This window comes from Onychostruthus taczanowskii, unplaced genomic scaffold, assembly GCF_017590055.1.
Source record: "Onychostruthus taczanowskii isolate IOZ18803 unplaced genomic scaffold, ASM1759005v1 scaffold91, whole genome shotgun sequence".
NCBI lineage: Eukaryota > Metazoa > Chordata > Aves > Passeriformes > Passeridae > Onychostruthus > Onychostruthus taczanowskii.
In genome coordinates, this window is record NW_024507105.1 from 78,430 (window position 1) to 90,563 (window position 12,134).

General features: G+C 65.7%; 2 protein-coding genes across 2 annotated transcripts in view; one reads left to right on the forward strand and one right to left on the reverse strand.

Moving 5' to 3' along the window:
* The window catches only part of LOC121347667 (guanine nucleotide-binding protein G(I)/G(S)/G(O) subunit gamma-T2-like), a 3,798-nt gene extending 2,060 nt beyond the window's left edge, over positions 1 to 1,738 (reverse strand). Inside the window, exons 1-2 of the mRNA XM_041426485.1 lie at positions 1,436 to 1,738; positions 873 to 968 (exon numbers count right to left, since the gene is read on the reverse strand). Coding sequence (XP_041282419.1) covers positions 873 to 956 — 84 coding nt within the window. The 5' untranslated portion in view covers positions 957 to 968; positions 1,436 to 1,738. The remainder of the gene's footprint in view (positions 1 to 872; positions 969 to 1,435) is intronic.
* A 1,656-nt stretch (positions 1,739 to 3,394) lies between these two features.
* Positions 3,395 to 11,141, forward strand: ABI3 (ABI family member 3). Its single transcript, XM_041426247.1, has 7 exons — positions 3,395 to 3,807; positions 5,041 to 5,208; positions 6,564 to 6,740; positions 8,071 to 8,156; positions 9,975 to 10,288; positions 10,546 to 10,668; positions 10,923 to 11,141. The coding sequence occupies exons 1-6, from the start codon at positions 3,691 to 3,693 to the stop codon at positions 10,662 to 10,664; spliced, it is 981 nt and encodes a 326-aa protein (XP_041282181.1). The 5' UTR covers positions 3,395 to 3,690; the 3' UTR covers positions 10,665 to 10,668; positions 10,923 to 11,141.
* Positions 11,142 to 12,134: the final 993 nt, after the last annotated feature.

The following is a 12,134-nucleotide window of genomic DNA, read 5'->3' on the forward strand; positions in this document are numbered from 1 at the left end:
ACCCCGGGGGGGGATCTGCACCAGGGGGGTCTGCAATGGGGATCTGCACCGGGGGGGTCTGCAATGGGGGGGATCTGCACCGGGGGGATCTGCATTGGGGATCTGCACGGGGGGATCTGCACGGGGGGATCTGCACCGGGGATCCACACCAGGGGATCTGCATCGGAGCCGGCCGGGGGCTGGGGCAGGGGAGTGGGACACGGACCCAGCATGGGGTGTCTTTAAACTGTCCCTGGGGCGTCCCAAATAACCCCTGGGGGGGCCCTAAACCACCCCTGGGGCATCCCAAAACCACTCCTGGGATGTGCCAGAAATCCCAAAACCACCCCTGGGGTGTGCCAGAAATCCCAAAACCACCCCTGGGGTGTCTCAGGGCATCCCAAAACCACCCCTGGGCCATCCCAAATAATCCCTGGGCCATCCCAAAACCACCCCTGGGGTGTCTCAGGGCATCCCAGAGCTTTAGGGGCGGTGTGGGTGCTCCTGCCTGGCTTTGGGGGTGGATTTCGGGCCCTGGGGGTCTTTCCCTGCCCTGAGGAAGGACAGCCCTGGCTGCAGGGGTGTGCCAGAAATCCCAAAACCACCCCTGGGGTGTCTCAGGGCATCCCAAAACCACCCCTGGGCCATCCCAAATAATCCCTGGGCCATCCCAAAACCACCCCTGGGCTGTCTCAGAGCATCCCAAAACCACCCCTGGGCCATCCCAAATAATCCCTGGGCCATCCCAAAACCACCCCTGGGGTGTCTCAGGGCATCCCAGAGCTTTAGGGGCGGTGTGGGTGCTCCTGCCTGGCTTTGGGGGTGGATTTCGGGCCCTGGGGGTCTTTCCCTGCCCTGAGGAAGGACAGCCCTGGCTGCAGCGAGGAACTCACCATCTGCCTCTCGTTCTTCACCTCCTTCTTCAGCTGGTCCAGCTCCATCTTCAGCAGCTCCTTCTCGGTCATGTCCTGAGCCATTGTGCCCTGGAACTGAGGCACGGCTGATTATTGGCATTTTTGCTGTGTGCCAGCAGGACTGTGACCCGCTGGTGTCCCTGACCACTGCCTGGGAACCCCTTCCCAGCTTTCCTAAGGAATTAAACTCATTTCAGCTTTCCTTTCCTCCAGCTCTTACAGCACGGCTCCTCCGTCACCCTGAACTCCGTTATTTGCACTTCCCAGCTTTCCCAAGGAATTAAACTCATTTCAGCTTTCCTTTCCTCCAGCTCTTACAGCACAGCTCCTCCGTCACCCTGAACTCCGTTATTTGTGCTCCCCTGAAGCTTTTGGGGCCGTGGAGGTTGGGAAAACCCAACTCTTTTTCCCAAAAAACCCCATGGCACGCGTGCCCCGTGCCCACACATCCCTGGGGACACCGCCAGCCCCGGGAGCTCCCAAATCCGGGGGGAAAGCGGCTCCTGGTGCCCAAATCGTCCCGGAGGAGGGGAGGCACTCACCTGGGGGGCCGGGGGGGCCCCTGTGCGCGCTGGGGCCGCTCAGAGCCCCATGGAGGGGAGAGGAGAGGCTGCTGCGGGCTCCGGGCTCTGCCGGCAGCAGATGTCTTTGCTCCTAAGCTGATAATGGACTCAGGAGCCTAAGCCGGTCAGGTGTCGGGAATTAGCCCCAAAGCCCGGCCTAATCGGGCCGGGGTGGGGCAGGAGGGGTGGGTGGGGTCCGGCCGGGACACCCCCGGAGCCCCCAGGGCCTGCCCGGGACACCGAGCCCGGAGTGTCCGGGTCCTGCCCGGAGCGGCGGGAGTGACCCCGGGAGTGACCCCGGAGTGACCCTGGAGTGACCCAGGGGTGACGTTCTCCAGTGACCCCTGGAGTGACCCCTGGGAATGACCCCTGGGAGTGACCCCTGGGAGTGACCCCTGGGAATGACCCCTGGGAGTGACCACTGAGAGTGACCCCGGGAGTGACCCCGGAGTGACCCAGGGGTGACCACTGAAAGTGACCCCTGGAGTGACCCCTGGGAGTGACCCCAGGAGTGACCACTGAGAGTGACCCCGGGAATGACCCTGGGAGTGACCCCGGGAGTGACCACTGAGAGTGACCCTGGGAGTGACCTCTGGAAATGACCCCTGGGAGTGACCCCTGGGAGTGACCCTGGGAGTGACCTCTGGGAGTGACCCCGGGAGTGACCACTGAAAGTGACCCCTGGGAGTGACCCTGGGAGTGACCACTGAGAATGACCCCAGGACTGACCACTGAGAATGACCTCTGTGAGTGACCACTGACAATGACCTCTGGGAGTGACCCCGGGACTGACCCCGGGGTTGACCCCTGGGGGTCCCGGCAGCTTCCCCCGGTTTGGGAGGGGAGCCGGGGGCAGCTCCGGGGGCTGGAGGCAGCTCGGGGAGCCGGGGGCAGCTCCTGGGGCCGGGGGCAGCTCGGGGAGCCGGGGGCAGCTCCGGGGGCTGGAGGCAGCTCGGGGAGCCGGGGGCAGCTCCGGGGGCCGGGGGCAGCTCGGGGAGCCGGGGGCAGCTCGGGGAGCCGGGGGCAGCTCGGGGAGCCGGGGGCAGCTCCGTGCCGGTGCCGGGGCTGTGAGGAGCGGGAGCGGAGCGGGAGCGGAGGAAATCCATCATCATTTCCCTCGGGATGGGCTCAGGAAGGGCCCGGCCCCAGCGCTGGGGACGGAGCCCGGGAGGCCCAGGGAAGCACCTGGGGGTGGAGCAGGAGCTGAGCAGAGGCTGGCGCGGCTTTCCGAGCCCCGGGAAGTGGGAATTTCCTGCGGGGATGTGAAACGTCCCTGGCTGGGGACGCGCTGTCCCCGCTGTCCCCAGCCAGGGGGCCCGGGCACCGCGGGGGTCACCGGGCTCGTCCCGCTGTGCCCGGCTCCGGGAGAGGCTGCACGGGGAGGGGCGCTGGCACCGGGAGCATCCCGGAATCCACGAACATTCCCTTCCTTTGCCTTTACCGGGCGGGCGAGGCGCGCAGCCAAGGGCGGCGAGAGCTCCGCGGGTTGCGGGACGTGCCGAGCCTGGCTCGGGCCCAGCCCCGGGGGGCGGCGGTGGCACAGGGGCAGAGATGGGGGTCGGGGTGATTTTAGGGTCGGGATCCCTTTGGGGTCGGGATCCTTTTGGGGTCAGGATCCCTCTGGAGTCGGGATCCTTCTGGGGTCTGGATCCTTCTGGGGTCTGGATCCCTTTGGGGTCGGGATGATTTTAGGGTTGAGATCCTTCTGGGGTCGGGATCCTTCTGGAGTTGGGATCCTTCTGGATTTGGGATCCCTTTGGGGTCGGGATCCTTCTGGAGTTGGGATCCCTTTGGGGTCTGGATCCTCCTGGGGTCTGGATCCCTTTGGGGTCGGGATCCTTCTGGATTTGGGATCCCTTTGGGGTCGGGGTCCTTCTGGATTTGGGATCCCTTTGGGGTCGGGATCCTTCTGGATTTGGGATCCCTTTGGGGTCGGGATCCTTCTGGAGTTGGGATCCTTCTGGAGTCGGGATCCCTTTGGGGTCGGGGTCCTTCTGGGGTCACTCCCCGACGTGCAGCCGCGGTTCCCCGTGACTCACATCCTTCCCCGCTGCCATCCCCGCCGCGGCCGGGGCCCCGTGCCTTCCTCGCCGCCAGCCCCCCGCTTGTCGCCGGCAGGGCGGGGGTGTCCCTCGGCGGGACGGGGACACCGCGGCGCCCGCGGGCCCTGCGTCAGCGCCGGCAGCGCCTTCAAAACGCGCAGCGGGGAGGAAGTGGGAGCCGAGAGCGAGGCGATGTCGGAGCTGGAGCGGCTGCGGCACAGCGACATCCCCGCGGGCCGGCAGCGGCTGCGGGAGCAGCACGGCAACCTGCTGCGGGTGGCCGACTACTGCCACAGCAACTACCTGCAGGTCAGGGCCGGGCCGGGGGCGATGCCGGCCCCGCGGGGTGGCTGCTGGAGCGGTGCCCCGGGAGCCCGAGCATCCCCGCTGGCTCCCGGCCCGCCTGCCCCGGCTCCCCTCGGCTGCGTTTTCCCCGTGCCTTGGCTTCTCCTCGGCTCCCCAGCGGCTCCCGCGGGGCTTTGGGGTGCAGGGGGGGGTTCTCCAGGGGGTTGGTGGCACCGGGGCCAGGTGTGTGTCACCTCCAGGGGCTGGGAGGTGGCACCCGGCGGGGCCTGCACACGCAGGGTGAGTGTGAAGCTCTGCTGGCACATGCCTTGTCCTCCTCCTCGTGCTCTTCCTCATCCTCATCCTGCTTCTCCTCATCCTCCCCCTCCTGCTCCTGCTGCCTGCCTGGCTCCCTGAGGGCTGGGGTAGGAGATGAAGGAGAAGGAAATGCCCCTCTGGCCCTCCCTGCCGGGCAGGGGTCCCCTGTGCCCCCAGGACTGGGGCTGTGGCCTCTCGGAGGGCCCAGAGCCAGCGGGGCAGAACCGAAGGGAAATGAGCTGAGCTATTCTGGGAGCTGAGAGCCCCAGCAGGGCTGAGAGGGCTGAGAACCCAGCAGGGCTGAGAGCCCCAAAAGGGCTGAGAACCCAGCAGGGCTCAGAAAAGCAGGGGCTGAGAGCCCCAGAATGGCTAAGAGCCTCAAAAGGGCTGAGAGGGCTGAGAGCCCAGCAGAACTGAGAGCCCCAAAAGGGCTGAGAGGGCTGAAAACCCAGCAGGGCTGAGAGCCCCAAAAGGGCAGAGGGCCTCAAAAGGGCTGAGAACCCAGCAGGACTGAGAGCCCAGAATGGCTGAGAGCCCCAAAAGGGCTGAGAGGGCTGAGAGCCCAGCAGGGCTGAGAGCCTCAAAAAGGCTGAGAGGGCTGAGAGCCCAGAATGGCTGAGAGCCCCAAAAGGGCTGAGAGGGCTGAGAGCCCAGCAGGGCTGAGAGCCCAGCAGCGCTGAGAGCCCCATCACGGCTGCTGCCACCCCAGCTGTCCCACACGTGGCTCCCCTGGCTGTCCCCAGGGGTGGCCGGAGGCCGCTCCGGGCACTCGGTGTCCTCCGGAACCCTCCGGGACATCGTTCCCGTCAGGAATCCCGGGGAATCCCCGGATGCCCCCTCCCGCTGGCGCGCTGGAGCCGGGGGAAGCGTGAGGCATTTGGAAAGCAGAAGGAAACACCAGCGGTTTTTCTGTCCCACGGCCGGCTGTGTCCCCCGCAGGCCAGCGACAAGAGGAAGGCGCTGGAGGAGACGATGGCTCTGAGCACGCAGTCCCTGGCCAGTGTCACCTACCAGGTCAGCAGCCTGGCCGGCGCCTTCCTGCGCCTGCTGGAGCTGCAGGCGGCCCAGCTGCGCCGGGTGGAGGCCGACATCGCCTGCGTGGCACAGGTGGGACGCTGGGGACAGTGGGGCACTGGGGGGTGGGCTTGGGACAAGGCTCTGGGCGGCTCCGAGGGGCTGCAGACCCCCCTGCCCCGTGCACTGGGAGTGCAGAACCACCCCCAGGGGTCGGGAATTGGTCTCGGGGGTTTTTGCTGTCATGCCTGCCGATCCCAAAGTGCCCCCAAATCTCCGAGTGGAGCTCAGAGCGTTGGCCTGGCTGCCACACTGTCCCCGTGCTGGAGCCTGGCCTTGTCCTGCTGGGGCTTGGGGACACTGCTGCAGGGTCATGTGGCCACCAGGAGCTTGGGGACATTGCTGCAGAATCCCAGAGCTTGGGGACACTGCTGCGGGGTCCTGTAGCCACCCAGAGTTTGGGGACATTGCTGCAGAATCCCAGAGCTTGGGGACACTGCTGCGGGGTCCTGTAGCCACCCAGAGTTTGGGGACATTGCTGCAGAATCCCAGAGCTTGGGGACACTGCTGCGGGGTCCTGTAGCCACCCAGAGTTTGGGGACATTGCTGCAGAATCCCAGAGCTTGGGGACACTGCTGCGGGGTCCTGTAGCCACCCAGAGTTTGGGGACATTGCTGCAGAATCCCAGAGCTTGGGGACACTGCTGCGGGGTCCTGTAGCCACCCAGAGTTTGGGGACATTGCTGCAGAATCCCAGAGCTTGGGGACACTGCTGCGGGGTCCTGTAGCCACCCAGAGTTTGGGGACATTGCTGCAGAATCCCAGAGCTTGGGGACACTGCTGCGGGGTCCTGTAGCCACCCAGAGTTTGGGGACATTGCTGCAGAATCCCAGAGCTTGGGGACACTGCTGCGGGGTCCTGTAGCCACCCAGAGTTTGGGGACATTGCTGCAGAATCCCAGAGCTTGGGGACACTGCTGCGGGGTCCTGTAGCCACCCAGAGTTTGGGGACATTGCTGCAGAATCCCAGAGCTTGGGGACACTGCTGCAGGGTCCTGGGGCCACCCAGAGATTGGGGACACTGCTGCAGGGTCCCATGGCCACCCAGAGCTTGGGGACACTGCTGCAGGGTCCTGTGGCCACCCTGAACTTGGGGACAATGCTGCAGGGTCCTGTGGCCACCAGGAGCTTGGGGACAATGCTGCAGGGTCCTGCGGCCACCCAGAGCTGGGGGACATTGCTGCAGGGTCCCAGAGCTTGGGGACAATGCTGCAGAGGTCTGTGGCCACCCAGAGCTTGGGGACACTGCTGCAGGGTCCCAGTGCCACCCAGAGCTTGGGGACAATGCTGCAGGGTCCCAGAGCTTGGGGACACTGCTGCAGGGACGGTGGCACCCGGGGGAGGGGGGAGGTCCTGGGACAGGACCTTGGTGACAGTGTCACCTCGGCAGAGCGTGGACATCCACAAGGAGAAGGTGTCACGCCGCGAGATCGGCGCCCTGACCGTCACCAGGAGGCTGCTGAGCTACCAGAAGGTCGTGGCCCCCCCAGAGCCCCCCGTGCTGGAGCCCTATTACAGGAAACCCCTCAACTTCAGCGCGCTGGACGGCGTCGGCCACGGGGTCAAGGTCAGCACGGGGGGCTTGGGTGGCACTGATCAGTCCCCAGTGTCCCCTGAGGGGTGCACGGGTGGCTGAGACCCCTCCTCCCTGGAGAAATGGGGTCTGTGCCCACTCAGCTTTGGGGGCCTGGCACCCCACAGAGCCTTTCCCAGCTCTGGAAACCCCCCAAGGGGGATTTGGGATCCTCAGAGCCCCGTGACCCTGTCCCAGCTCTGAACAAAACCCCACAGGAGGGATTTGGGATCCTCAGAGCCCCGTGAGCCTCTCCCAGCTCTGGAAAACCCCCAGGAGGGATTTGGGATCCTCAGAGCCCCGTGAGCCTTTCCCATCTCCAGAAAACCCCCCAGGAGGGATTTGGGATCCTCAGAGCCCCGTGAGCCTTTCCCATCTCCAGAAAATCCCACAGAAGGGATTTGGGATCCTCAGAGCTCCACGAGCCTTTCCCAGCTCTGAACAAAACCCCCAGGAGGGATTTGGTATCCTCAGAGCCCTGTGAGCCTTTCCCAGCTCTGGAAAGTGCCCCCAGGAGGGATTTGGGATCCTCAGAGCCCTACAGAGCCTTTCCCATCTCCAGAAAACCCCACAGAAGGGATTTGGGATCCTCAGAGCCCCGTGAGCCTGTCCCCGCTCTGGAACGTGCCCCCAGGAGGGATTTGGGATCCTCAGAGCCCCGTGACCCTGTCCCAGCTCTGGAAAACCCCCCAGGAGGGTTTTGGAGGCCTCTCAGCCCCACAGATCCTCCCCCCGTGCGGAAATCCCCGCGGCGGGCTCGGGGCGCCCAGCCGGTGCCGGGGCGGCCGCGGTTCCCCCGGAGCCGCTGCCTCGGGGCCGCCCCCGCAGCCCCGGCGCCTTCCGCTGCTCCCCGAGCCCGCCGCGGATGTCACGGCCCCGCGGTGCCCGGAGGTCACGGGCAGGGATGTCACCCACATGTGTCCCCGTGTCTGTGTGTCCCTGTGTCGGTGTGTCCGTGTGTCCCCGTGTCCCCGTGTCTGTGTGTCCCTGTGTCCCTGTGTCCATGTGTCCCCATGTCTGTGTGTCCCCATGTCCCTGTGTCCCTGTGTCCCTGTGTCCCTGTGTCCCTGTGTCCGTGTGTCCCTCTGTCTCTGTGTCCCCGTGTCCCCATGTCCATGTGTCCCCGTGTCCATGTGTCCCCGTGTCTGTGTGTCCCTGTGTCCGTGTGTCCCCGTGTCCCCGTGTCTGTGTGTCCCTGTGTCCCTGTGTCCATGTGTCCCCATGTCTGTGTGTCCCCGTGTCCCTGTGTCCCTGTGTCCCCGTGTCTGTGTGTCCCCGTGTCCGTATGTCCCCGTGTCCCGTGTCCCGTGTCCCCGTGCCGCAGGACACCAGCACGCAGCTGTCCCGCACCGGCACCCTGGCTCGGAAAAGCGCCAAATCCTGCTCGGCACCGGCTGCGGGAACGCTGGGGTGAGACGGGCCGGGCCGGGGGGATGGCCCTGCTCTGTCACCGAGGGGTGGTGGCACGAGACCTCGGTCGGGGTCCCATCCCATCCCATGGACCCCATCCCATGGACCCCATCCCATCCCGTCCTATCCCATCAATCCCATCCCACCCCACTGATCCCACCCCACTGATCCCATCCCATCCTATTGATCCCATTCCATCCCATCCTGTCCCACTAAACCCATGGATCCCATCCCGGGGGGAAAAATGGGGTTTGGGGGAAAAATGGGGTTTGGGGGAAATAAAGGGGTTTGGGGGAAATAAAGGGGCTTGGGGGGAAAATGAGATTTGGGGAAATAAAGGAGTTTGGGGGGAAAAATGGGGTTTGGAGGAAAAATGGGGTTTGGGGGAAATAAAGGGGTTTGGGGGAAATAAAGGGGCTTGGGGGGAAAATGAGATTTGGGGAAATAAAGGAGTTTGGGGGGAAAAATGGGGTTTGGAGGAAAAATGGGGTTTGGGGGAAATAAAGGGGTTTGGGGAAATAAAGGGATTTGGGGGAAAAATGGGATTTGGGGGAAATAAAGGGGTTTGGGGAAATAAAGGGATTTGGGGGGCAAATAAAGGGGTTTGGGGGGGAAATAAAGGGATTTGGGGGATTTGCTTCCCTGGCAGGGCTGGTGTGCAGAGCAAGGATGTCCTTTAGGGAGAGGGGGAGCGATGGGAGATGATGGGAACGATGGGAAATAATAATGGGAAATGAAATAATGATGGGAAATAAATAATGACGGGAATGATGGGGAGGAATGGGGCACGGCGTGGGGAAGGGTTTGCACGCCGCAGAGCCTCGTGCCACACGGTGCCACCTTGTCCTGGCACGGGCCAGTGTCTGCGCTCAGGGTGGGGACACAGGGACCCCCAGCCTGACACTGCTGCTCCTTCCCCCCCAGCTCCCGCGGGGCCCCGGCGGCCGCTGGGGACGGAATTCCTGCCCCGCCACCGCTGCCGGGGCCACCCCTGCTGCCACCGTCACCTCCGGGGCCACCCCCGCCTGCCACTGCCATCCCGCCTCCGCCACCCCTGCCCGGGGACCTGCTGCCACCCCTGCCCGGGGACCTGCTGCCACCCCTGCCCGGGGACCTGCTGCCACCCCTGCCCGGGGACCTGCTGCCACCCCTGCCCGGGGACCTGCTGCCACCCCTGCCCGGGGACCTGCTGCCACCCCTGCCCGGGGACCTGCTGCCACCCCTGCCCGGGGACCTGCTGCCACCCCTCCCCGGGGACCTGCTGCCACCCCTGCCCGGGGACCTGCTGCCACCCCTCCCCGGGGACCTGCTGCCACCCCTCCCTGGGGACCTGCTGCCACCCCTCCCCGGGGACCTGCTGCCACCCCTCCCTGGGGACCTGCTGCCACCCCTCCCCGGGGACCTGCTGCCACCCCTCCCTGGGGTTTGGGGAAATAAAGGGATTTGGGGGAAAAATGGGATTTGGGGGAAATAAAGGGGTTTGGGGAAATAAAGGGATTTGGGGGGCAAATAAAGGGGTTTGGGGGGGAAATAAAGGGATTTGGGGGATTTGCTTCCCTGGCAGGGCTGGTGTGCAGAGCAAGGATGTCCTTTAGGGAGAGGGGGAGCGATGGGAGATGATGGGAACGATGGGAAATAATAATGGGAAATGAAATAATGATGGGAAATAAATAATGACGGGAATGATGGGGAATGGGGCACGGCGTGGGGAAGGGTTTGCACGCCGCAGAGCCTCGTGCCACACGGTGCCACCTTGTCCTGGCACGGGCCAGTGTCTGCGCTCAGGGTGGGGACACAGGGACCCCCAGCCTGACACTGCTGCTCCTTCCCCCCCAGCTCCCGCGGGGCCCCGGCGGCCGCTGGGGACGGAATTCCTGCCCCGCCACCGCTGCCAGGGCCACCCCTGCTGCCACCGTCACCTCCGGGGCCACCCCCGCCTGCCACTGCCATCCCGCCTCCGCCACCCCTGCCCGGGGACCTGCTGCCACCCCTGCCCGGGGACCTGCTGCCACCCCTGCCCGGGGACCTGCTGCCACCCCTGCCCGGGGACCTGCTGCCACCCCTGCCCGGGGACCTGCTGCCACCCCTCCCTGGGGACCTGGCCGTGCCCCCACCGGAGTTCCCCCCTCCAGGTGAGTGCTCAGTGCTTCTGGGGGTGACAGGGACACCGAGGGCAGCGTGTGACCCATCCCTGTCCCTTCTGGGGGTGACAGGGACACGGGGGACAGCACGTGACACATCCCTGTCCCTTCTGGGGGTGACAGGGACACGGGGGACAGCGTGTGACCCGTCCCTGTCCCTTCTGGGGGTGACACGGGGGGCAGCGTGTGACCCGTCCCTGTCCCGTGGTGAGCCCCTTCCCCCCTCACCCCTTCTGGGGCTTTCGCAGCCCCCGACGACCTCGAGCTGCTGCCACCACCCCCAGCTGTGCCTGACTTTGGGGACCTGGCCCTGCCACCGCCACCAGCCGCAGAGGAGCCCCCGCGGGCCCCGGAGAGCCCCCTGTAGAAAGGTACCGAGGGTCCCAAACCCCCTCACAGAGGGTCCCAAACCCTGCAGAGGGGTGCAGAGGGTCCCAAACCCCCTCACAGAGGGTCCCAAACACCCTCACAGAGGGTCCCAAACACCCTCACAGAGGGTTCCAAACCCTGCAGAGGGGTACCAAAGTGTCCCAAACCCCCTCACAGAGGGTCCCAAACCCCTGCAGAGGGGTGCAGAGGGTCCCAAACCTCTGGTGAAAGGTACAGAAGGTCCCAAACCCCCCAGGTCCCCTGGCCCAGCCCCTGCCCAGCCACCCCCGAGGATCCAGAGCCATCCCCGAAGATCCAGAGCCACCCCCAGGAGCAGGAGCCACCCCCAGGAGCCAGAGCCACCCCCGAAGATCCAGAGCCACCCCCAGGAGCAGGAGGCACCCCCGAGGATCCGGAGCCACTCCCAGGATCCAGAGCCACTCCCGAAGATCCAGAGCCACCCCCAGGATCCAGAGCCACCCCAGAAGATCCAGAGCCACCCCCAGGATCCAGAGCCACCCCAGGATCCAGAGCCACCCCCCGGGGCAGGAGCCACCCCCGAGGATCCAGAGCCACCCCCGAGGATCCAGAGCCACCCCCAGGATCCAGAGCCACCCCCAGGAGCAGGAGCCACCCCGGGCTGCGGCTCGGAGCCTGTCCCAGCCGGGCCGTGCCCCCTCCCCTGTTTTCTCCATACACAGCTCTGCCTCTCTCACACGGGTTTGCAGCTTTAATTCCATGGCTTTGAGTTCCTCACAGTCCAGGAGGAGGAGGAGGAGGAGGAGGAAGGACGAGGGGCGGGGGTGGCACGGAGGGGGAACGACTCGGGGCTGCTTTGGTTGTTTCCTGCGGGGCTTTGGGGAGCCCTCGGGGGCCGGGAAGGCTGAGGATAAACCGGGACAAACCCAGGATAAATCCAGGGGGAGCCAACCCCAGAGAGCAGCAGGTGCTGGAGGTGCCCCTGCAGAGTGCAATTAGAAGGGGTAATTAATTAATTAATTAATTAATACCGCGGTGGGGAGGGGGACACGGACGGGGGGCAGGGGGGGGCTGGCCTCTGGTGCCAGCAGTGTCCCCCGGGGGGATTGTGGCACCTCGCGGGTGCCCGGCTCGGGGGGATTTGACCCTCCCTGGGGGAGGAGGGACCCTGCACGATCCAGGGAAGGGCTGGGGCAGGGAGGGGACGCGGGGACACCGCGGGGACACCGCGGGGACACCGCGGGGACACGGGGAGAGGAGCGGGGCTGGCGGGGGCGAGGCCGGGCCCTGCTGCGGCTCCTGTGCCCGGCGGGACGGGGCTGGAGGGGCTCTGCCCCTTCCCAAAACTCTCCCGGTGCTCCCGGCACGGTTTGTCCCGGGAATGAATCCCCAGGGAGAGAGAGCCCCAGAGCAGGGCTCGGGATGGGGTGTGGGGGCCAGGGAGCAGGGATTTCCCAGCTGGAATTCCCAGGGGGATCGAGCCCAGGGA

Bases quoted from the DNA above. Each gene is read 5' to 3' on its own strand.
- ABI3 (XM_041426247.1), top strand. From the start codon at position 3,691: ATGTCGGAGCTGGAGCGGCTGCGGCACAGCGACATCCCCGCGGGCCGG. The intron at 5,209-6,563 runs GTGGGACGCTGG...TCACCTCGGCAG, and splicing joins ACATCGCCTGCGTGGCACAG to AGCGTGGACATCCACAAGGA. The intron at 8,157-9,974 runs GTGAGACGGGCC...AGCCTGACACTG, and splicing joins CCGGCTGCGGGAACGCTGGG to CTGCTCCTTCCCCCCCAGCT.